The sequence below is a fragment of the Cladophialophora bantiana genome (genome assembly GCF_000835475.1).
Source record: "Cladophialophora bantiana CBS 173.52 unplaced genomic scaffold supercont1.1, whole genome shotgun sequence".
Taxonomy (NCBI): domain Eukaryota; kingdom Fungi; phylum Ascomycota; class Eurotiomycetes; order Chaetothyriales; family Herpotrichiellaceae; genus Cladophialophora; species Cladophialophora bantiana.
Window position 1 is genome coordinate 2,148,539 of NW_015971575.1, and position 19,892 is coordinate 2,168,430.

The 19,892-nt window shown below is 51.8% G+C and overlaps 9 protein-coding genes across 9 annotated transcripts; 3 read left to right on the forward strand and 6 right to left on the reverse strand.

Moving 5' to 3' along the window:
- Positions 1 to 915: 915 nt before the first annotated feature.
- On the reverse strand, positions 916 to 2,769 carry Z519_00787 (uncharacterized protein; the record flags this gene model as incomplete). Its single annotated transcript, XM_016758544.1, has 1 exon — positions 916 to 2,769. The coding sequence occupies one exon, from the start codon at positions 2,767 to 2,769 to the stop codon at positions 916 to 918; it is 1,854 nt and encodes a 617-aa protein (XP_016625793.1).
- Positions 2,770 to 3,577: 808 nt separating this feature from the next.
- Positions 3,578 to 5,173, forward strand: Z519_00788 (uncharacterized protein; the record flags this gene model as incomplete). Its single annotated transcript, XM_016758545.1, has 1 exon — positions 3,578 to 5,173. The coding sequence occupies one exon, from the start codon at positions 3,578 to 3,580 to the stop codon at positions 5,171 to 5,173; it is 1,596 nt and encodes a 531-aa protein (XP_016625794.1).
- Positions 5,174 to 5,501: 328 nt separating this feature from the next.
- Positions 5,502 to 7,388, forward strand: Z519_00789 (uncharacterized protein; the record flags this gene model as incomplete). Its single annotated transcript, XM_016758546.1, has 1 exon — positions 5,502 to 7,388. One exon carries the CDS (start codon positions 5,502 to 5,504, stop codon positions 7,386 to 7,388), a length of 1,887 nt encoding a protein of 628 aa, XP_016625795.1.
- A 478-nt stretch (positions 7,389 to 7,866) lies between these two features.
- Positions 7,867 to 9,099, reverse strand: Z519_00790 (uncharacterized protein; the record flags this gene model as incomplete). The annotated part of the gene is made up of 2 exons (XM_016758547.1): positions 7,867 to 8,767; positions 8,864 to 9,099. The coding sequence occupies 2 exons, from the start codon at positions 9,097 to 9,099 to the stop codon at positions 7,867 to 7,869; spliced, it is 1,137 nt and encodes a 378-aa protein (XP_016625796.1).
- A 1,623-nt stretch (positions 9,100 to 10,722) lies between these two features.
- Z519_00791 (uncharacterized protein) lies at positions 10,723 to 11,643 on the reverse strand (the record flags this gene model as incomplete). Its single annotated transcript, XM_016758548.1, has 1 exon — positions 10,723 to 11,643. The coding sequence occupies one exon, from the start codon at positions 11,641 to 11,643 to the stop codon at positions 10,723 to 10,725; it is 921 nt and encodes a 306-aa protein (XP_016625797.1).
- A 1,401-nt stretch (positions 11,644 to 13,044) lies between these two features.
- Z519_00792 (uncharacterized protein) lies at positions 13,045 to 14,255 on the forward strand (the record flags this gene model as incomplete). Its single annotated transcript, XM_016758549.1, has 3 exons — positions 13,045 to 13,221; positions 13,281 to 13,364; positions 13,416 to 14,255. 3 exons carry the CDS (start codon positions 13,045 to 13,047, stop codon positions 14,253 to 14,255), a joined length of 1,101 nt encoding a protein of 366 aa, XP_016625798.1.
- Positions 14,256 to 14,356: 101 nt separating this feature from the next.
- Positions 14,357 to 15,064, reverse strand: Z519_00793 (uncharacterized protein; the record flags this gene model as incomplete). Its single annotated transcript, XM_016758550.1, has 1 exon — positions 14,357 to 15,064. One exon carries the CDS (start codon positions 15,062 to 15,064, stop codon positions 14,357 to 14,359), a length of 708 nt encoding a protein of 235 aa, XP_016625799.1.
- A 963-nt stretch (positions 15,065 to 16,027) lies between these two features.
- On the reverse strand, positions 16,028 to 17,410 carry Z519_00794 (uncharacterized protein; the record flags this gene model as incomplete). The annotated part of the gene is made up of 4 exons (XM_016758551.1): positions 16,028 to 16,208; positions 16,265 to 16,661; positions 16,724 to 16,899; positions 16,950 to 17,410. The coding sequence occupies 4 exons, from the start codon at positions 17,408 to 17,410 to the stop codon at positions 16,028 to 16,030; spliced, it is 1,215 nt and encodes a 404-aa protein (XP_016625800.1).
- Positions 17,411 to 17,840: 430 nt separating this feature from the next.
- On the reverse strand, positions 17,841 to 18,470 carry Z519_00795 (uncharacterized protein; the record flags this gene model as incomplete). Its single annotated transcript, XM_016758552.1, has 1 exon — positions 17,841 to 18,470. The coding sequence occupies one exon, from the start codon at positions 18,468 to 18,470 to the stop codon at positions 17,841 to 17,843; it is 630 nt and encodes a 209-aa protein (XP_016625801.1).
- Positions 18,471 to 19,892: the final 1,422 nt, after the last annotated feature.

Below are 19,892 nucleotides of genomic sequence, written 5' to 3' on the forward strand. Positions count from 1 at the left end.
TTCGAACGGGGCGCGTCTTTCTGGCGGGCCTTGGAAAGTAAGGGCTGCAATGAGGACACAGACGGCGTGGATTTGACGGAAGCTGCGTCAGAGGTTACCGAAGAGGCGGCGGCGGAGGAGGATGATGATGAGAGGCGCGAGAAAATCGAGGGTCGCTTGGTGGTTGCCATGTTTATTTGTCTGGCCCGTTGACACTTGGCAATGAAAGTAAGTTGCGGGCAATCTGAGAAGGTCTCTCTGTCTCTCTTTCTATCGAAGGCTGGGCCGAATGGAGTGGTAATGATACGTACGTACGAACGAGAAGCAGTGATTGAGCGGGCGATCCTATTTATGCTGAAAGTGCCAGGGATTTGTTCGAGGGGATGTTGTCCTGTTTTTAGTAGGACGCGTACGTATATAGCAGGCGTTCACAGATGTAGCAGGCGTTTCGTGGACGTCGACACAGGTCAGAGCTGAGTTAAGGTAAGAAAGACGGGATTTACAGTAGTGGTGCTGCTAGCGCTGACCAGGTACCTATCGAGAGATGCTCTGGTTTGCTTACGGTGTACAGCGTAGCGGTGGCTGGCTACGTAGGAGGCTGAAGCGTCTTTTTAATCTGCCGACATCGAGCCTCAGGCGACGGAGGAAGATGGAGTAATATGTATGTACAAATATAGGAGATAGCCACATTCGCTGTTTGGCGCCAGCCATTCACAGCTAGACCACTGCACTGCTGAGCGATGAGTGATATCAAACACAGCGTCGCTGATCTAATACGGTGATGAGTGTTCAGGGCCCTCACTCATTCACGGCCATCTACGAGGTGCTCCCTACATTGCGATTTGTTTCAAGTTTTGTCTATCCTCGTATGCTTCATGACTTCCTCATCTGCGAGCCTACTTTCTGCTTCTCGATTCACTTCTAGCTCCGCTCCTCTCAAGCATCGACAGCGTTGACCAGTTGTCCACCGGCAGCCTCTTTGATTCTAGGATCACTCACCTTCGCAATCTCCCTGACAAATTCCTGACGCCTCCTCTCTTCTAGTGCCCCAGGTTTCCAGTACTCGTATTCAATCCATTCTCCCTCTTTCATCTGTGCCTCAACGGCTTCATGGAACCGAGCCCCCAGTTCCGGTTGCAGGGGTACCACTCCGGTCTCTTCGCAATATATTTCCCAGAGATCGAGCAACTCCTTGAGGATCTCTGGGTACTTGGTGGCCAGATCTTCCGTCTCGCCGGGGTCTTTGGAGAGATCGTACAGCTGCCACGCCGAGGTGCCCTTGGGGAATGGAATAAAGTCGGCTTTCCACTGTCCCTTGCGAATTGCAGCCCGTCCGCAAAGTTCCCACCCAAACGCCTCGTCAGGATCGTGAACTAGATCTTGTTTGCCGTTCAGCCACGGTGTCATGTCCTTGCCGCGCATCGGGACGATCCGTCGGCCTTTCCACTCCGGAGAGGGATGTTTGATGCCGGCGAGGGAAAGCAGCGTGGGCGCGATGTCCATCACTGTCGCGAACGTCTCGGATATTTCGCCTTCTCGACCTTGATGCATCGGCGGATACCGGATAACGCAAGGCACCCGGACACCTCCCTCGGTCGTATATGCTTTGTACAGTCTACTCGGGGCGGTTGCTGCTTGGGCCCAGCGTGGGCCATACCAGACGAAACTGTCTTTGTTGCCAATGTTCTCGAGTGAATTGTTGTAGTACTTGCCAATATGTTCCATCAGCTCACCGGCCACCATGGGGTATGCTTCGTACGCAGCCCCCTCGGCACCATTGTCGGAGAAGAACATTATGTATGTATTGTCTAACTCACCGATGGATTCTAGGTAGTCGGTGACTCGGCCGATGTTGTGATCTAGGCACTCGACCATCCCAGCGTACGCTTCCATCGAACATGAAGAGGCCTTTTTGTGAAAGTCATCCATTTCATCCCACCCAGGCACTTCGTCCGCAACAACAGGATGAGGCTTGACATCATCGGGTATCATTCCGAGTTCAATCAGTTTCTCCAGCCGTGCTTGACGAAGAGCTTCCGGGCCTTCCTTATAGATGCCGCGATAGTGATCAATGTACTCCTTGGGGGCCTGAAGAGGCCAATGCGGCGCGGAGAAGGGGTAGTATGCGAAGAAGGGCTTCTTGGAGAGTTCCTTGTCCTCTTTCCATTCTTTTAAATAGCGCAGCATTCGACTTCCATATCCGTCACTTGAGTACCATCCCTCGGGCAGATCTTTGACATAGTGGTCGTCCTCCATGTGTAACGCAATGACGCTCTTCTCTAGGAACTTTGGAAAATCGGCCTCTGGCCTCCAGTCGTAATGATTTGAGCACGCCGGCAAGAGGGCCAGGCTTCGGTCAAAGCCCCGTGCCTGAGGACTCCGCTCTTTGGTGAGCCCTAGATGCCATTTTCCACTCATGACGGTGTGATATCCTCCGTCTTTCAGAATCTCGGGCAATGCTGCCACTCGAGCATTCAAGTACCCTTCGTACCCTGGCATGCCTCGTTGGGGTGCAGTCGAATACTTGCTTCCTTTGGGGAAGTTCTGGCCCGAGAAATCGGTCCATTCAATCAGGTTGCCCAAGCCCGCAATATGATGATCGGTTCCCGTTAGAATCATTGCTCTTGTTGGAGAGCATGCGGCCGCAGCATGGAAGCCGGTGAGACGGATGCCATCTTTGGCCAACTTGTCGATATTGGGAGTGCGAATCTCCGACCCGAAGCAGCCGGCATCTGAAAATCCCATGTCATCAGCGACGATAATGAGGAAATTGGGGCGTCTGCCAACCATGGCTGAATGTCTATCCACGGTCAATGGTCAGGAACAAATGACACCAACGCCGAAAGCCCAACAAGGCAACAACGAGGACGACAGCAAAGATTCCTAGGCCGGGCCGATAGCGAGCAGGAGGGGAATTAACAAAGGGACGACGATATCGGAGCAATCTTATGGCGAAGTCTCACCTAACTGGGGATCGAGAGGTCTCTTGGAGGGGCATGTTGCATCTGTCGCGTGCAAACGCGCTAAGCAAAAGTCCAGGAGGCAACGCTTAATGGGCCTGGTGCCTATAGAACCTATTTTCTAGGTAGCCTCACCAGCCCACTATGCTAAATAGTTGGCGACTTGATTAAAGGCGGGGAGAGCTTGTGAACCCTGCCTGTAGGTGCAGCGGCTGGCGCCAAATCAATCTGGGGAAAGCCTGGAGCCGGGATCCCTGTTTTTGGTGGTGGCGGCCATGGCGTGCCTGAAAGTCTCGCCCTTCCAACTTCATCCATCTCAGCCAATCTTCTAATACCCTACAGTATATCAGAGTTATTGCGCACGCCTGTCTCCATTAACTGCCATCCCCTTGTCGATCCTTGCTCCTCTCACAGCGCTACCACAGTTGGATCTACGCGACTCATACCCTTTGCATCTGATCATCCGAACACTGGATTCCCCCGCATCTATGGCGTGATTGACGGGCCCTGTCTTCTTGCCTTCCAACATTTTGGTCCATCCTTCTCAAAGGAATCGCAGTCCGGTGGCCACTAGACCGAACCGTGCTGGAGACAGCGATTGTGGCGGGTGGTCAGTTGCGTTGGTATAAGAACCAGCCATGGCGTCTTCTTCCTCCGCCGGCTACCAGCTTCTGCAGCAAGGTGACACACCCGACACTGCACCGGCCGCCACTGAACAAGAGATCACCATGGGCAAGTCGCGCGGCACATTTCGAGCTTGCTACGTCGTCGCCCTGTGCTGCATTGGCTCTTTCCTTTTCGCCTACGACACGGGCATTGTGGGAGGCGTTTTGACGTTTCCCTCGTTTCAAAATGACTTCGGTTACTCAAAGGCCGATAAGACGCAGGTCAATTCAAATTGTGTCTCGATTCTCCAAGCCGGTGCCTTCTTTGGTTGTTTCTTTATCTGGCCGTTGACTGGATGGCTGGGTCGACGGTGGGGGTTCATCATCGCCTCTGTTGTGTTCAGCATCGGATGTATCTTGCAAGTCATCAATTCCCATTCCATCGGCCTCTTCTATGCTGGGCGAGTCATCTCGGGTTTGGGTACTGGAGCAGCGACGGTGTTGGTCCCAATGTTCTCGGCAGAAATGGCGCCAAAAGAGATTCGAGGCAAGCTCGGCTCTTGCTTTCAGCTGTTTTTCGCGACAGGTGTTTGCGTCAGCTACTGGGTCGACTACGCTGCTCAAGTGGGCATTTCTAAGACATCTTCAACACAATGGCAGGTCCCCGTTGGCCTGCAGCTAGTCCCCGGTGGCTTACTTGGGCTGGGTATGTTGCTGGTCAGGGAGTCTACTAGGTGGCTCGCGAAGAAGGGTCGCAACGAAGAAGCCTATGCGTCTCTCCTTTGGGTCCGTGGCGGCGTCGATGGCCCAGAGATTCGGGCCGAATTTGAAGAGATTCTTGCTGGGGTGGAATTGGAAGTACGAGAATCCGAAGGCCTCACATGGAAGGAACTCCTCCTGCCATCGAATAGATACCGAATGTTCATCGCCGTCACGATCCAACTCTGCGCACAACTGACCGGTAACACCTCACTTGCCTACTACGCCCCACAGATCTTTGCTACAATCGGAGCTGGCAACAAGACACTTTTCATCACTGGCTTCTTCGGACTTGTCAAGATAGCTGGCGTCCTGACGTTCATCCTCTTCTTTGTCGAGAAATTCGGTCGCAAGATCCCCTTCATGGTGGGCGCATTTGCAATGGGCAGTTTTATGCTCATCATTGCATTGATCGTCGACACACATCCTCCCAAGCCATCGGCCACGGGAATCACATCGTCTGGAGCGGCTGGTATTGCGATGGTATATCTCGAGGCATTCGCATTCAACATGTCTTGGGGTCCCCTGCCGTGGCTCTATATCGGAGAGATCTTCCCCAACCGGATCCGGGAGATTGGTGTTGCGACAGGTGCCGCAAGTCAATGGCTCTTCAATTTCGTCATGAGCCAGATCACTCCACATGCCATTTCTAATATTGGCTGGAGAACGTTCCTCATGTTTGCTGTGTTCAACTATGCCATTATCTTTTACAGTTATTTCCTACTCAAGGAGACAACGGGCAAGAGCTTAGAAGAGATGGAAGTTGTCTTTGGTACCGTGGATCGGCTTCCCACCAAGGATGATGACGAGCTGGAATCGCATGCTGCACACGACGACACCACCAGAGAGATCCATGAAACGACCAAGTGAGATTATACACAGTGTAGATCCATGAAAATCAAACTCAATTGATGAATGCAGGATAGATTATTTAAATGGGAACAACGAGATGACAATGTCGAACATTTGAACATTTACAAATTGAATCGAATGTTTCGCCGTAGCGCATGCGGCGCCTCCTTCCTTGACAGTACTTCGTATAATTGTCGTATTTCACTTTTCATTCACGGCCTGTGTACTCTTTCTATAGTTCTCTATTCTCAATATCAAAAAAAGGAAGATATTTACTGGCCAGTTTCGTATTGCAATCTGCCAGCATAATAGGCTCGCGACCGCCGAGCCACAAGACGGGCCAAACATGTCCAACCCTCCACCCGCGCCCGTTGCTCCTCCGAGACGACGATCGTCTTTTGCATATGATCCTGCTCGAGACACTTTCAAAGAACTACCAGACACCATAGCTGAACAAGCAATTGCCGAAGATGTCGAGGAACATGCAAAGACCACGGCTCCGGCAACGTCCAGTCCGGCAGCAGAGGAAGCAACAGATCAATCTCGAAAGCGAAGACGATCGGAATCGCCTGACGGAGAAGTGAAGGCTGCGACTAAGACAAAGAGACAGGAAACCGACGGGACTCCTCTAGTGAAGAAATCACGCGCTTCCATTTCACCCTCAAGACGAGACAAATTGTCGCCCAGACCTTCAACAAATGGAACTCTTGCCGAGAAACCCAAGCCCAAAACACCGGCAGATCTGCCCCGAATCCCACGTAAAATGAGAGAAGAGGGTGAAGTCTATACATCACGCCGCGTTCCCGACGCGTATAGTCGACGACCGGACACCGATGACCGTCGAAGAGACCGGAGGGACGCGCTCCCTAAGCGACGATCACGATCCCCTCCTCGACGACGTCCCCCGTTAGACGCCTACCGTCGCCGTTCTCCTCCACAAGAGCGTCGCAAATCCCCCTCCCCAATCCGTGACTCTCCACCACGAGATATAATCCGTCCTGGCGGTGCTCGCGGTCGAGGTCGTAACGTGCTAGCCGAACAACAGCGTCTTGCTGCCGAGCGCGAGCAGAAGCAGGCCGGGCTACATGCTCAAGTCAATCGCGGTGTTCAAGAAGTCTCCAACCAGTTCTACAATGCGCGGCCGGAGTGGGTGAAGGAGAGGGGACGAGATTGGCGAAGGAACGAATCTCAAATTAAAGGACTTCGCAGTTTCAACAATTGGGTCAAGTCCTGCCTCATCCACAAATTCAGTCCGGAAGAGAAAACCGAGGAGGAAGAGTTGGGTTGGGGGGAGGAAGCGAAAGAGCCAGCAGCACAGAAGCCACTTCTCGTCCTCGACATCGGATGTGGTAAAGGCGGTGACCTGGGGAAATGGCAACTAGCCCCGCAAACTGTTGGGTTGTACGTCGGTCTCGATCCGGCCGAGACGAGCATCCAACAAGCTCACGAACGATATCAACAGATGCGACGAGGTCGTCGTCCCATTTTCGACGCGCGCTTCGTACCGCAGGATTGCTTCGGTGCCTGGATTGGCGACATCGGCATTATTCGTGAAGTCGGCATCGACCCCAATGCAGGAAATGGCCAACCCACTCGCTGGAGCGGTGGCGGCTTTGACGTTGTGACTTGCATGTTCGCTATGCACTACTCGTTTGAGTCCGAGGAGAAAGTACGAATGATGCTCCGCAACGTGGCGGGGAGCTTGAAGAAAGGAGGACGATTTATCGGCGTGGTGCCGAACAGTGACGTTTGCGCGGCGAAGATCAGAGAATGGTTCAAGGATAAAGAAGCGAAGAAGGCCCAGGAGCATGGTTCCAACGATGCCAACTCTGAGAAAGAGGACGGCGAAGCCGACGAAGAAGGCCCTCAATGGGGCAACTCCATCTACAACGTCCGGTTCCCGATCGACCCGTTGCGTCCCTTACAGCCAGATGGTTCCTTTCGCCCACCGTTCAGTTGGAAATACACCTACTGGATGGCCGAAGCCGTCGACGTCCCCGAATTCGTGGTGCCTTGGGAAGCTTTCCGTGCGTTGGCTGAACACTACAACCTGGAACAACGCTACCGAAAGCCGTTTTTGGATATTTGGCAACAAGAGCAAGGGGATCGTGAGATGGTGCATCTGGCGGCGAGGATGGGAGTGACCAAGCATGAAGGCGGGGAGATGCTGCTGAGTGAGGACGAGAAGGATGCAGTGGCGTTCTATCATGCTTTTTGCTTCGTGAAGGTGTAAATGAACTCTTGGTTTTGTCCATCCGTGGCGGTCTGCTTCGAACGCGTGTTCTTTGATTGGGCGGATGGATAGAAGGACCGACCATCCTTGCAGAGTTATTCAATAGAGACTCACTGAGGTCCTGTTCGGAATGCGAACGAACCAGAGGGGCAGCTTATGCGTATTGATATTCAAAAAGTCTTGACAAGTCACGATATTGGCAGGCTATGCAGGATTATTCAATATCAGCCCCAGACTGTATGCCCTCCCCCCTCGCTTATGAACTCCGCCAAGGATCCAATTCCGCCGCGACTCCCATTGCGATTCCCATGATCATACAATTAATCAAGACGCCCGCCTGCGCATGCACTTCTTGGTTCCGGTGATTGACTCTCGAACAAATTCTGATGGTACCCGATCGAAAAGGGAAAGTGCTGAATTGACTGACAAAATGACAGACTAGTTTGTGGCGACAGGCGAGCGGCTATAAGCAGAAGAATTAGAACATGTAAAAACTTTGGGTGTACTTCTTCTTCACATATCTCTCAAGGACTGAGACGAGAGGATGGGACGAGAGAACGTACCAGTAAATACATGTCACGCGATCCCTGGTGGACCTTGCCATCCACTCATCAAAACAGATGGCGTGCGTGGCGTTGTGGCACGTTGCACAGCGCCAGATGCTACTGTTGCTTTGCCTTTGGTTCTGAGATGGCATGCCGCACAGGCAGATACCGCATTCGGATTCGGCAGGGGACGAGGATGGGGATGTTGCGCGGCTGGTCCGGGACAAGGATGAAGACGAAGACGAGGAGCGGGAAGTGCGGGTACCGCTACCGCTACCTCCTGACGATGACGACGAGAGCAACGGTCCGCGAGGGGGAGATGGTGGTGGAAGGACAGGTCGCGCAGCATGCCCGGAGGCGGCATGTCTTAGGAATCTCGCGTCCGAAGATGGTTCTTCTTCGGACTCTTCATCTGAAGAGTATTCGTCTTCGCCGGATGTCTCATCTGAGGAATATCCCTCTTCATCATATACGTCACCGCCATGTCTTCCAGAGGCTGCTTCAGTGGCTGGCGACAGTGCCGTTCGGTTGTCCATTCGGTAATAGGAGCCGGCCATAATGGCCTCAATGGACCTGATTGTCTGACTTCGTAACTCGAAGCGGGCGGCCAACTCGCCGAGAAGGTCCTCGTCTCCGATTGATGAGAGCGATATTGCTGTTCTCGTCGGTGATACGACATGGATGTTGCCGAGCTGGCGTTGACTAGAAGAAGTAGACCTTCGAGGCTGAACCCTTATGTAGCGTCCTGCATCCTGTCTTTCCTCCACATATTCGATCACTCTGTCACCCCATTTCTGGGCTTTCGAGGGTGCCTGGCTCTGGTGGTCTCTACTCCTCGCTCAAAGGTCGCGTCAGCCATTTGATCCTTGTCCAAAGCCCGAAAAATGATTGCTCTCCGTCGGCACAGCAGAATGGCTCAAAAGGACATACCTTTTGCAATGAAGCAGTTTTGCTACATTTTGCAACTGCGCTCCTAGCCTTGAGGGGTTGACCCCCCGCGCCAGAGCATCGCAGATATCCACAAGTTCCCTTGTAGCCGCGGAACGAGATGCCCCTGCTACTAGATTTCGGCAGGTCGGTTTGTTGACACAGTATCCGATGCATGTAGATTGGTCCTCAGGGTGCGAGATGCCTAAAACGCGGCAGAGCTTCTTGATAGTAGGCATATTGAAATATAATCGAATTTAGGAACCTCAGACAGTTAGTGGACAAGAGGTCTATGTCAGTATTCGCTGAAGATTAGATGATAGGCTTACCGGAACCCGAGTGGTCTTTATAACCTCGCATGCTCTCAAAGAAGCAAGGAAGAGTCTCGCACGGTCAGACCTCAGGCGACGGTTTAATGCTCAGCCACTGACTTTGCTGCTTCTAAATGACTCAGTAGTTGATTCCTGACAGCCAGACGTACATGTAGCCGTTCAACAGCGGCGCAGCTCGAGGATTCTGGATAATTGGCTGGAAGAAAGGAGCTCCTTGTTCGTCCTTCATCCCGATGGCGCAATATGCAGCAAGAAAAGAGGCGCAGTTCAGGCTTCGAGGACAGATGCGTGGTTGCGGATGCGGCCAAAGAACCCCGGGACAAGGGGTTCAGACACATAGTGTATCAAAGAGCCACTCACCATCCACAGCCCCAGATGGCGTGCAGAGAGGCGATGCACCCTGCCCTCGCCCCAATTGAGGCGGGAATGGTCATATTGACGAATAGTCTGCAAACGATAATCCCTTGGGCGGCAGAAAGGGTATGGTATGGTGACGACCTCGCATTGACCTTGACGGGATTTCTTTGGCCTCCCGCTAACATTGCGCACTAGGCGCTTAAGACACAGCCATACCAGCTGCACTGCCTACTCACTCACTCCGGAGTCTATCGTGACCGTCCAGATGTAGAGGAAGTAAGAAGGAAACAGCCCTCAGGAGAGTACCCATGATGATTTGGCCTAGTATCAGCACGACACTTTCTGGTGACAGCGCAGGTCTTTTCAAGGTCTCGCCTTTTGTCAGAATCGTACAAAAATCTTTTTGCTTTCTGATACGAGAGCCCTCTTCGCCGACGGTGGCGACGGCACACTGCTCCGGCCGCGGCCATGGAATCTCAGCATCAGAAGAGGGATCAGCACAACGACACTGGCCACGGCCGCAAAAGAGACCATGTGCTGTGAGTACAGAAGGTTTTTCCAACACTTGCTCGTGGTTTCGAGCTTTCTTGATGGCTGTCCTTCCTGCACACATACACACAACGCTGGTGGGAACACGTTCAGTTCAGTCACGCAGGTACCAGACAGGAAACGGAGGCAGCCAGGCACAAGGCAATCAAGAACAGGGCTTAAAATTGTTACAGCCGTCACCGGCTGGGTCCGTGTCATCGAATATCAAAAAGACACACCAAGAAACTGCACTTCGAGATACCGAACACGTTGAAAGAAGACGCAGACCGAAGCTTGTTCGTGTTCCAAGCGAAGATTCAACAAGACGCGACAGATCTAGACTTCAAATGACATAGTCAGACGAAATCATTATTTGCAGCGCCAGACCAAAAGGGGCTATAACGTATTTACAGGCAAGATCGAATCAGCTCGAGAGTAATATTTTGCATTCAATTTAAGGAGTGATTACGTTCGATATGTATGTGTACCATATTAATGCCAGACCTCCGCTATGCTGAGAAAGATACAAATTATGCCACCACATGCAAGCCGCATTAAAAAGACATGCTGCCCTACAGCCCAATGCTTGTTCTCGTTACTGATATTGCCTAGTCTGACCTGTTCTCCGCGACTTCTAACCAATCCCTACCAGGCGCCGACCGAAGTGGGCACGGCCATGGTGATCGTGATCCATTGGCAGCCGACGCACTCACTCAAACCGTAGAAGAAGTTCGGCGCCAAAGTAGGGGTGGCGGTGACAGTGACCGTGGCAGGAGCAGGGCAGCCATTAGATGTGGTGGTGGTCGGCTTGGGAGGTGGCGGATTGCACTGACCGTTGGCCGCTGTGCCGTATCCGCACCAATGGGACCAAGGAGTAGTTGTAGAAGTGGTTGAGGTGCTAGTCGAGGTTGGCGCCGGGTTGCACTTCCCATTCAAAGCAGTGCCAAACCCGCAATAGTGAGAGCCAGAGGTAGTCGGGGTGCTGGTTGCACTGCTGGCGCTAGAGCTGCTCGCCTTGGTTGTCGTGCTTGTGCTACTGCTGGCACTTGTGCTGGAGCTGGTTGTCTTGCTTGCACTGCTGCTGGTGCTGGTGCTCTTTGTAGTGGTAACGGAATGCGAGGAGGAAGTGGTGGTAGTGACAGTCGAGGTGCTCGTGCTCGTTGGAGTGACACATTTTCCGTCTAGCGCGGTGCCAAACCCACAATAGTATGAGGAGGTCGTTGTAGATGAAGTGGACGTCGTAGTCGTTGTAGGAGTAACGCACTTGCCGTCCAAGGCCGTGCCAAACCCGCAGTAGTACGATGTCGTTGTAGAACTGGATGAAGTCGATGTAGTGCTTGATGATGGGGTAATACATTTGCCATCGAGGGCGGTCCCGAAACCACAATAGAAGCTCGATGTAGAAGTAGAGGATACAGAGGTTGTGGTCGTAGTTGGAACAATGCAGGAACCATCTGCATTAGTGCCGAAGCCACAATAGTAGGAACTGGTGGTAGTGTTTGTCACTGGAATTGCGAACGCGCCTGTGGCAAGTGCCGCAACAAGGAAAGAAATCGAAGAATGCATATTTGATGACTAGCGATTGATGATATGCTTGAGAATCGGAAGAGTATCAAATTGGTGTTGCTTGAAGCGAGTGTGGTGAGGAAATTAGTCTGTTAAAACGATTGTGGTAAGGAAACGAGAGATAAGGAGATTATTGCGATGATTGTTTTGCTGTCGAGATGATGGGCATGTCCGAACCTCAGCAGCAAGGTACTCACCTTCTTATACAGCAGTATATGAGCCTGAAAGTATACCTGGTAGTTTGCTGCTGTCATGCGAACCATGGTGACAATTGAGGTGTAGCATTGCTTGCGATGGTTGAAAGTTTGCATAGGTTGTGGCACTGAGGCTCGGGGCTCAGCAGTAAGGTGTGGGTGGTGTTGTTCAAAGCCAGGATCGCATGGCGATTGGCTCGCATAAGGGTAGATCATGCGAGTCATATTTGAATCGACATCGAGGCTGAGGTGAGAGAAATTCTGTGGAGAGAGCTCCTAAGCTGGGCGGCTGAGCGCGAAAGGCTGGGATCCAGTTTCAAGGCGCAGCAAAAACAAGAGGTCGAAGCTCCACCAATCATGACGCCTCAAATAAAAAGCTCTAACCGCATACGGTTCGGGTAGCCGGGGTTTCGGAAAAGCATTTTATCCGATGCGAGAACACACCATTGACGCCATGAGGTAGTATTTTTCGGGTGGCACCTCGAGCAGATACAGTAGCAGCTACCACAGTATGGATTGCACCACGCTGCGCTCCTTGTCTCAGGATTGTACCTTCTTTTGGATTGAGAGGGATGGACACATGACCCGACTGAGACAATGTATATTTCATGACGTGACGTCTCCAGAGGCAGTTCCGAGGATGGGCGTTTCTATTTTCAAAGCCTCCACATTTCACATCCCATTGCGACTTGGTTGAATGCCTGTGAGCTACCTCAAGATCTTGTCCACGGAGCGCCGCGGATCAAAGCTTCATCTCCAGCATACGAGAAGAGAAGGAGGACCATGGATGGCAGCCGCTGAGACATTAGCAAACGAGCCGAAAGCAGGATGTGTCGATGGCGCTGTAGGACAGGTAGTTCACAATGAAGGTACCGATCTCTTTAGGTCGAGGCGATTTCGGAGATCGTAGAGCAGGACTCACTTAAGGTACGTAGTTCAAGGACCAATATTAGACAGTGTTGGAAAAATCGATGTCAAAAGGACTTGTTACGAGGTACCTCGAACTGGGGGAGCTGTTCCAAGCTTGGCGTGTTCACTCTGCTCCACCAAGCCATTTTCCAGGCGCGTCATGGACTCAACACGTGCCTGCAATTGTTACCTACGATACTCGTGCTACCAAGCAGGGAGCACTCCATGTTCTCTTAACAGAACAATGAGGTCTAAACACTAAAGTCTTGCCCTTACTCCCCCAGCGACGTCGCCCAATATGTTTGGCGCTTTGAACCGCTTTATATCTCGACTCGACGGTGAGCCGCCTCCACGCCAGGCAGATGCAGGACCATCAGATACCTCATATGGCTTTCAAGTCCTTCGAAACACGAACAAGGACCTCCCTATCGAGCCCTGGTTTGACTTTATCATAGGCATCAACGGCCATTACCTGGTATTTGTCTAGCTCAACAAGGAGCAACAAGTATGAGATTTCATGCTGACTCCCTGAAGGACTCCCCGGATCCCACCTTGTTTACGACGGAACTGCGCAACTGCGCCGGCGGATACTGTTCCCTGGATCTATGGAGCGCAAAGGTACGAGGTCCCTTCCGCGACTTAAAATTATGTTTTCTGATCATTGTGCAGGGTCAAAGAACACATTCGGTCAGTGTCGCCGTCCCCGCGCTCCCCGAAACGCTCGGGCTCTCCTTACAACTCGCACCTCTCAGTTCCTCACACAACATCTGGCACGTTCTTAGCATTCCTTCCCCTTTGTCTCCCGCCCATCAAGCGGGGCTCCTACCACACAGCGACTACATCCTAGGCTCCCCAAGCGGTACTTTGAAAGGAGAAGGTGCTCTCGGCGAGCTCGTCGAAGACCACCTTAACCGCAGTCTGGTACTATGGGTCTACAACTCGGAATTCGACGTGGTTCGAGAGGTGGAACTCGTGCCGCGAAGAGGATGGGGAGGAGAGGGCGCTTTGGGAGCAATCCTTGGTTTCGGCGCCCTACATCGTCTGCCTGTGGGATTGGGAGAGGAGGTGCAAGCACCAGGAGAAAATCTATTTGACGCTGACAGGAAGAGCTGGGAAAATGGGCAACAGGAGGTGTTCACCAACACTTTCCAGCCTGCCCCAGCTCAGCATCTACCTCCACCACCGATGGTTAACCCGAATATTCCTCCGCCGCCACTGATGAATCCCAATGCCCCACCGCCCAATGCATCCGCAGCTTCCAGATCACGAAAAGGCAGACATCATGGCGCAGCCGCTCTGGGTAGTGGCTTCGATGATATATTTGCTGAAGGGGCAAAGAAGAGTGCCGAGCAAGATCATGTGCCTTCGAGAAAGGGCACACCGCTTGCCCCGCCACCGAAAGTCACATCTGCTGGACCAACACCACATTCCGTCACCCATGAGCAGGGAGATCCACTCGCACAAGCTGGGGAAGATCTTGGTGAACCTGGCGATGCCGAAGAAACGTGAGGCGGTATGATCGGCAGACCCCTCGGTGGTGACAGGCAGTCTTGAAAGAAGTGCCGATGAGGAAACCCAATCTCGAAGGTCAAGCCTCGGAAATGAGTGGTTCAATTTAATGTACCAGTCGCACCAACCTCATCGTTCCACCACCCCACAAACTCACGGATCCTGCTCGACCTCTCCTTGGCCATCGCCTTTCCAGTCTCAGTCTTCATCATGGCCTCCAGCTTAAGCAACTTATCCTCAAAGTGCTGAATCGAGTCTTGCAAACTCCTAGCACCCTTAGCCCCACCAAATGTGAAACATCTAGCTATTCCAATGGCACCGATGGCATCAAGTCGATCGGCGTCTTGAACAATAGCCAACTCTGGTATGGCGTCAATGAGATCTCTCACGTGTCGAGGATTCTTCACCTCGGAGGAATACGATACACCCTCGACCAACAATTGAATATGCTCAGCATAGCTGTCTGGCATCCCGGCTTCAACCACCGCCTTTCGCAAACTCAGCTTCTGTTGGTCCGTCGTCACATCGACATACTTCTTGTCCTCAACGTCATGCAACAACGCGCCTAAAATGACACTCAGAGGATTCAACGCGGGCAAGGCCTTCTGTTTCCGTTCCTCTTCTTCCTTCTCAAGGATTGTTAGAGCATTGCTGAGGACTCGCCGCACGTGGTTGAAGTCATGGGACGCGTCAAAGCGTGGGTCTTGGAAGTACCTCTCGGTGAAGGCGTAGATGTTCCGGACCGTGGCGATTTCGTAGTCGGAGAGGCTGGGATAGGTTGCTGGATCGATGTACTTATGCCTGGCCATGTTTGACGTCAAACTGAATGTCGAAACCGCTGACTGCCCGAGAAGAATGAGAAGAGGATATCCACCTCGGACGTGGGTACTGGCGGCACGCGACCAGAAAGATTAGCAGCTGGAAATGGAAAACTTTTATCTTAGACCTCGTCAATTCATAATTGAGTTATCCGGGAGCAACGCCCTGCCGTATCCGAGTTCTGTCTTCCTAGAAATGTGACGGCATTCGTGTATCGCAAGTGAAAAAGATCGAGCAGGGAAAGTCGGAATGACATGAGATGATTTGTGGAACTTTTTGAGTCTCCCGCTTACAAGGCGCCGAGGTGCCAAGGCGGTAGAACGTCGGAGTTTTTTCCTTTTTCATGCTCGTTGCAAAGGTGAAGGAGCCTTGGAACCCTTCGTTCACTTCTCACTCAGCCTTGTCAATCACCGCGCTCACAGGGTTTCTCCTGCTATTTCATGCCTACTTCCCACCACTGCTTGCAGCAAACTATGCCCCGTTGCAAATACTCTACACTGCCAGACCATTTGGAACTGTCGTACAACGCAACAGAGAGCGGGATTCATCGGGTTGATGGTGTCCTTTTCTCTGCCTACTCAGATAGACGCTGGCTATCCATATACACTTTGGCCTGTGGTCTGAAGGCCGTTCCCGAAGCTTCCACGCCGACGTCATCCTCTTTAAGATTGGCGTGATCTACGCCGTTGAGGTAAGTGGCGTAGATGGTGAAATTGTCCAGGTCTCAGGTTTGCAATCCTCTCAACAGGAACACCGTACGTCAAGAAATACTTGCTGAACCTAGTGATTGAAGTGGGATCAACACAGGAGCAAATGGTATAGCGGAAGTTCGATGCAAAAAGCGAGTGCAACACTCAGCAAGTTCACTTCTGACACCGCTGAAATACTTGGAGGTGTGCGCCTTCGCTTACAGTCGAACTGGTCCTGGCGTCTTTTGATACTCCTTCTCGACTTCAACTCTGATGTAGAAGATACTTCTTTAACCCCACCTCCATCACGCCATGAATGTTGCCAGGTATTTTCTTGGTGCTGCGCAGCTCCAATCTCGGATCGGCCTGCTCAAACAATGCCTTCCAGCCACTTTCGTCCCTCTCGCACCCGTTAAAACTAAGCATCATCTCTATATCCAAAACTCTGAGAAGCCAGTGGTCAGTACGCTTTATCATGTTTCTGGGGAACAACGACCTCACCTTGCTCGAATTTCATCGGCCTTGCTCAAGACACCTACCTCAGGCATGACGGCATCAACGATCACAATCCTGCTATTGGGGCCCATGGCGGGGGTTATATTGCTCAATATCTGCGCAGCATACTTGCCGGAGTAATCGTGGCAGATGAACCTCAGCAGATACACATCGGCGTTCTTGACAAGCTGCGGTGTGAAGAAATTATGTGTTTGGAATTCGACTCGTTCGGCATGCTTGTCGCTGGTTCGCTCTTGCTGAGCTTGAGTCGCCACCTTTTCAAGATCTTGTACGATGAACTTTAGCTCTGGCGCGATTTCGGCGACCTCAAAACAGCAATGTCCAGAGCTACCACCCACATCGGCCACGAGTCCGTCGCCCAATGCTTTCCAGTCGAATGCTTCTACCAAATGTTTGATGTTGTAACTCTCTCCGGATCCCATGAACCGCATGCAGTCCATGAACCGTTGTAACCGCGCAGGATACCTTTCGAAGTACTCACGAACATTGGGAGGTCGGTGTTGTGGCCCAGAATCCATGCCATCGTGTTTTTCTCTTGGCTTCCTGGATGCTTGTCCACTGCCTCGGCGAGTTTTAGAGCCGCGAGGAAGCTCTCCTCGGTCGCGTACCCGACCATATCCCTAAAATCAGGTGCTAGTAACGTCTTGAACAAGACATTGAGCCATATGACCCGCTCTTAATTGCCGAAATATATTCTGGATTATTGCATATTTCAGCGCTTCTGACACGTTGACCCTCTAACGCGCCGATCTTGGCAGCATGGTCTTTGTAGCTTATGTCCCCGGCGACAGGTACTCCCTCAGCGAGCCGATAATGATAGATGTATTGCATACATGCCGACATGAAATGCGAAAGCAAAAGACTCAGAGACGCTTCCGCTGAACCCAAAACTAACTGCAGCGGGGTACCGCATGCTTCTCGGAGTTGGGTTCGCGCATCAAAAATGTCCTCATCGAGCCGTGGATACCTGTCGCCATTAGTCGGTCCAGTCCCAGGGAAGAATGGGTATGCGTCTGCGGCAACCGAGAGCGAGGAAAGGGAGTTCTGCCGCAAGTATTCGGAAATTGTACTGGCGTTGGTTTGAATCTGCCGAGCTAGGCCGAGAATCGAAGCGTCGTTGGGATTGGACATAATTTTTCTTCGAGCCGGGCGGAGCTGCTGCAGGATAAAATGAATGCGCACTCTCAGAAGACGGTTATGCGTTCTGGCCAATCCACCGCAAGGTTATTATATGTCTCTCATCCTCCACCTCCATCTCCTATGTAACGCCCTTACTCTAGCTCACAGTATACAACATCTCGCCACCTCAGGGAGGGTCAGTCTGACAATACATAATCCGGGCCGTCCAATCTGAGCGGTAAGCAATGTCGGGAACGCCTTGCAACACGCATAAGCCACAATTGGCGGTGTAGGTAGTCTTCTGTTCAGTGCATAAGGATATGGTCGTGGCTTAGTCTCCAAGTGGGCGCAAGGATGTGAACTGCGTGTCTTCGAGGCAGAGCTGCAATCGAGGCTACCATACGATCACTGGGATGACACAGCACTGTCCAGTGTTAGGCTTTCAACCTTCGCAACTGGATCTAGTTGAGCTGAAGACCCCGGAGGTTGTCGAATGAGGCATCACGGCTTCCGTTGAGGCCGGGTAGAAGTTACGGCATCTGGTGCAGATGGTCAGACCGGCCATGGGACCCCGTTTGTGATATCCGGCGATTTGAGCCCTGAGTTCTTCGACCTCCTGCTCGAGACGGCGGAGTTCTTCTTTTCGCTTTTGTCGGAAATTGCTTTGGGCTTTGCGGTTTTGCTCGCGCCGTCGATGCTTGCGATCCATCATCTTTGTGTGAGTAAAATTTGACGGTAGAGGCAACTCTGTATAGTCGATTGCAGTGGCCTCTTTTGTCCCGAAGTCATCTAACTGTTCGCTGCTCGCATAGTCGACTGAGAAATCAACGCCCGAGGGATCCATGAACGTATTGCCATAAAGATTACTAGATGGGGACTGCTGAGAGTTGCTTTCCTTAAGGGGTTCGCTTGAATGAAGCACTGGCGAACTCTCAGCTGGATCAAATAAAAGATCCAATATTTCCATTGAGCTTCGATCAGAAGAAGCTGACGAGGGATAGGACCAGCCATGCGCGACGGGGCTGAAATCTGAGGGAAAGACCAACCCGATGTTTTGTTCAATTGCTTGCATTGCTTGATGATTGAATGCAGTGTTGGCGATCTCTCAACAAATCGTACTAATTTGAGCCACGTTGGGTTTGATTATTTGAGGGTCAAGCAGAATGAATTCGCTGGTATTGACGATCTTTGCACGTGTTGATGAAGAATTCAACATACGACAGCTAGGAAATGTGTGGTGTTGTTATATCCAACGAGGCTGGCTTGCAACGAACAAGGGCTCGGTCAACCCCCGAGAATGACGCAGTACATAGTATCGGGCCCACAGGGGATTCCTCCCTCTTTTGCAAGGACATGATGGGAAAACCTTAGATCCTGACATAATGCAGGACTGGTCTGGCCAGAATAGACTCACCTTTGGGGAAGTTGGGATTCGACGAGAGATTTTTGCTCTGACAAAGCATAGTGACGGAAAGAGAGAGTTTCGGCTTGCAAGAGTGGTGGGCGGAGAACAGTCACGGCAACAACAAACAGCCCAAGGTGCCTGGGAGGGAAGCCAAGCGAGATGCCAGCATTCTGCGGGGTTTTCCCGGTCAGAGCGGAATAGGAGAGTAGCCTCGGTAGCCATCTCGCCATAGACGAGCTGGTTGATGACTGAATGAGTGACGTGATGTTGCTATAGTACTATACCTAATCAGGAAAGTAGGTTGTTGCTTATTAGAACCCCCGGGTACCTATCGCCACCCTGTTGTGAGACTTTGAGCGCCTTGACATTGGTTTCCATTGCATACCAAGTAGATGACTCTGTCACCAGTGTCATTCAACCTAGGCACTTCTGTAGAGGGCAACGTAGCAGTATAGAGTTGTTTAGCTACACTCGCTATATATCTACATACTACTGCCTCGCTGCATACCTACGGTACTGTTCCTCTCATCCTCCTGTTCTTCATTTCCCCGACGCACTCCACCGTGCTATTTAAATCAGCTCCGCCTACTGCATTTGGGCCCCGATCCTCGATTCTGCCTCGATTTTCCATTGGCTCCTTCAAATCTGCCTCGTCTCTTCCAGTCGCTGATCGTTACAACTTCCGCAGGAAGACCTTGAGATGAGCCTGTTTCGGCCCACCTTATCAAAGCCTCCAATTCTCCTATAGACACACTTGATCTCCCTTGGTACAAGGCACGGAAGAGGAAGTATTGCACATAGTTTAGAGTCCTGTTAATAACCCCCGAAAAACTAATCTGATCGTGAAGTGTTCATGTTCATCGCAGTGTCTCTTGACCCTCTGGTTTTCTTTTCTTTAGCCTCGTTGGCCTAGAAGCAATTTCTACGGCCGAAACATTGAGCCCTGGCTCATCGGCGCCATGAATCTCATTTTACTCAAAAACCCATGGCTTGGATTGCCCCGTCAGAAAACTCATGGTCGGATTCCGCGAGGAACATGTCTTACCGTAATCCTTCGATATGGCATCATCGCCAATTGCAACAACGTCT